The sequence below is a fragment of the Elephantulus edwardii genome, unplaced genomic scaffold, assembly GCF_000299155.1.
Source record: "Elephantulus edwardii isolate Elephantulus edwardi_28Jun2011 unplaced genomic scaffold, EleEdw1.0 scaffold00113, whole genome shotgun sequence".
Classification (NCBI taxonomy): Eukaryota; Metazoa; Chordata; class Mammalia; order Macroscelidea; family Macroscelididae; genus Elephantulus; species Elephantulus edwardii.
The window spans coordinates 9,645,766-9,648,785 of record NW_006399863.1 but is presented as its reverse complement, the minus strand read 5'-3'; the positions used below and the strand labels follow the sequence as shown (position 1 = coordinate 9,648,785).

The 3,020-nt window shown below is 49.0% G+C and overlaps 1 protein-coding gene across 1 annotated transcript in view; it reads left to right on the top strand.

The window, feature by feature from the left end:
* Positions 1 to 3,020, top strand: part of DNAH1 (dynein, axonemal, heavy chain 1) — a 91,271-nt gene that overhangs the window by 46,752 nt on the left and 41,499 nt on the right. Inside the window, exons 32-33 of the mRNA XM_006892299.1 lie at positions 1,461 to 1,547; positions 1,671 to 1,857. Of these exons, the coding sequence (XP_006892361.1) occupies positions 1,461 to 1,547; positions 1,671 to 1,857 (274 nt within the window). The remainder of the gene's footprint in view (positions 1 to 1,460; positions 1,548 to 1,670; positions 1,858 to 3,020) is intronic.

Here is a 3,020-nt window from a genome sequence, read left to right as displayed (position 1 = left end):
AAGTGTACTGGGGTGGGTAGGAAGGAAAGTGTGCAACAATGCATGCAAATCTAACTTTTCTGTAAGTTTTAGTTAAAATCACAATTTAAAAACTTTGATAATAATTAAAAAGAGCTCGTACAGGGCACAGAAGAGCTGAAACAGGAACAAGGGACAGATGCCCACCTGGAGTAATTCAGATGAAAGGGAGGATTAATCTTTAGAAGACCAAGAGATAAGCAACCCGAAGCTAGAAAACAGAGATGCCTGGGCCTTTTGGAGACCAGAGTGGGACAGCCAGGCCTCAGGCCTCATCGGGAATCACACACTTCATGAACCTGTCCCATGCATTGATCCCAGCGTTCAGGGCTAGGAAGAGTGAGCCCAGACACCTGCACCATGGATACTTTGCAATCAGGCTGGTTCCCTTTCTACAGTGGCAGAGAGGCTCGGGGCTTCCATGCTACCTATTCAGCTTCTTGTTTCCTGGTGGTTCCGGCATGCTGGATATCATGATGATGGCACAGGATAGGAAAAGGTTTCTATCTATGGTTTATAGCATTGCTGTGAGTCATAGTCAACTCAATGGCAGGCACTTCCTAACAACAACATCAACAACAGTTCCAGGAAAAGTCCCTGGTGTCAGGTGTCACCCAACTTGGCTGTCATTGGATTTGTACATCTTTGAACACAAACAGAGGGGAATGCTATTACCTGGTTACTATCTGAAACCAGGAAAGCAGCAGCTGCCACCACAGTCCACCCCTTGGATGTTTGCTCACCCACTCCCTTCTCTCCAGTCATCCACTTTCAAAACTGCCCTCCCAGAGAGCTCCTGGCCCTCATAGTTCTGAAAATGCATTCATTCCTTCCCCAGTGGTGATGTCTGCAAGTCAAGCCCAGATGCTTTGATTTCTGGGAATTGTGTCAATCTATAGGCTAAGTCTAGAAGCAGTTCTCATGGCACTTGGAGCCAAGTGACTAGTTTAATTATTCCCAGCACACCAACAGCTAATAAAGTTAGACAGAACCAGCAGCAATAGCAAGCCACAGTGGTGGGCAGAAAGGGTGGGTATGAAGGGATGTTAATGGGACCACTAGAAGATGCATATGGGAAACACATATTTTGTTTTCTCAACAAACATTGAGTCGCTCCTGTGTTTGTACCGTGAGTGCTTGTGACTCAGCTGTGGCCAAGGCAGAGTCCTCACCCTCAGAGGGCTCGGTGCCCAGGAGGGTAGCAGGAAATCCTGATAAAAGAAGCAGAGCATTATGATGCGGAACTGGAGGGTGTCTGAGACCCCAAAGGAAGGGCTGACATTTGGGGTGTATAGGGCATCACAGGGGGTCTACTGGGGAAGGACTGTCATTGCTGGGATCTGGCAATGAGTTGGCCACATACCACTGGGGATAGAATGTTCATTCCATAAAGAAGCCCTCAGAGACGGTGTCCATGACTCTTTCCTCTTCTGGGGTGACAGGATCACTATGACTTTGGGATGAGAGCTGTGAAGACTGTGATCTCGGCTGCTGGGAACCTTAAGCGAGAAAACCCCAACATGGATGAGGTGAGCTGGGCAGGCCCCAAGGCTCCATCTTCAGTCAAGGGCTTTCCCAGGAAACAGGGCTGTGGATGCCAGGAGGGGCATCTGGCCTGGGCTGTGCTGAGAACCCCACAACCTCTTCTCTAGGAGCTGATCTGTCTCAGGGCCATCCGTGATGTCAATGTTCCCAAGTTCCTGCAGGAGGACCTCAAGCTCTTCTCTGGGATTGTGTCCGACCTGTTTCCCACCATCAAGGAGGAGACCACAGACTATGGCATCCTGTACAAAGCCATATGCAAGGCCTGTGAGAAGAACGACCTCAAGGATGTGGAGGGTGAGCTCTCACTTGTCCCCCTGCAGGACTAGGAGGCCAAACGACTGGGATGCTCTGTCACCCTGGTATCCAGGAAAGGGGAACTGAGATCGGGGAACCCAGCCTCAGGGTCCTTAGCACCTCGAGAGGTATGCTGCAAGGCAGTCTCTCCACAGAGCAGGCATCCCCATCCTGGTCCCCTTTGAACCTACCTGGTGTTCAGAAAGCTCACACTTGTCCTTCTCTTCCATAAAAACCAAGCCAGTTGCCTTCAAGTCGATTCCAATATGGGGACCCCATGTGTGCCAAAGTCGAGCTGTGTTCTACATGGTTTTCAAAGGCTGGTATTTAGGAAGTGGATCACAGGCCTTTCTTCCAAGGTACCTCTGGGTGGACTCAAACTTCTAACTTTTCAACTTTAACTTTTTAACTCGAATTGCTGAGTATGTTAACTCTTAGTATCACCTGGACACTCCATCCCCCTTCCCACAAGACCTCATATTTGATGGCTGCAGCTCTTCTTCCTTGAATAAGGAGCAGTCTCTGCCCTTGCTTCCTTCTTGGGCCTCACAAGCCTTCCTTTGCCAGGCAGAGGCTCCTTGCTGGCAGGACTTTCCTCTGCCTCACCCTTCAGCACCATGAACTGAGGGGGGAGATGGTGGTCTGTGGCCTGTTCTTGTACTCTCAAACCTGCCCCAACACATCCAATATAGCTCTTCAGAAAGGGTCCGACCTCTATCACATGAAGAAAGCCCTGAGACTCCCATAATGGGATTTGCTCATGCACCTTGAAGAGTAACAATCCTGGTGTCATTGTGCTAAGATTTGGGCCCTTCTCCAGCCAGCTTATTACTCAGACCACCCCCTGGCTAGAAGGCTGGGGAAACACTAGCCTGAAGTAGTCTACCCAGACTCCTCTTTGCTAAAAGCAGGTTCTTGTTTTCACTTGGGCACAGCTATCCATGCAGCCTGAGAGTTTGCTTACGGCCTTGGCCTGCTTCCCCTTCTTCTCCTCCCAGCCTCCCAGTGGTCCTGCATCAGGGAGTACTGTGCCACAAATCATCCCTGGCTCGCTCTCCTTCTGTGATATTATTTTTTTTATTTTCTATTTTTTTTATTAAATTTTATTAGTTTTAATGAACATTTACAGAGATTTTGGGTTTTCATTCATTCATTGTTGCACT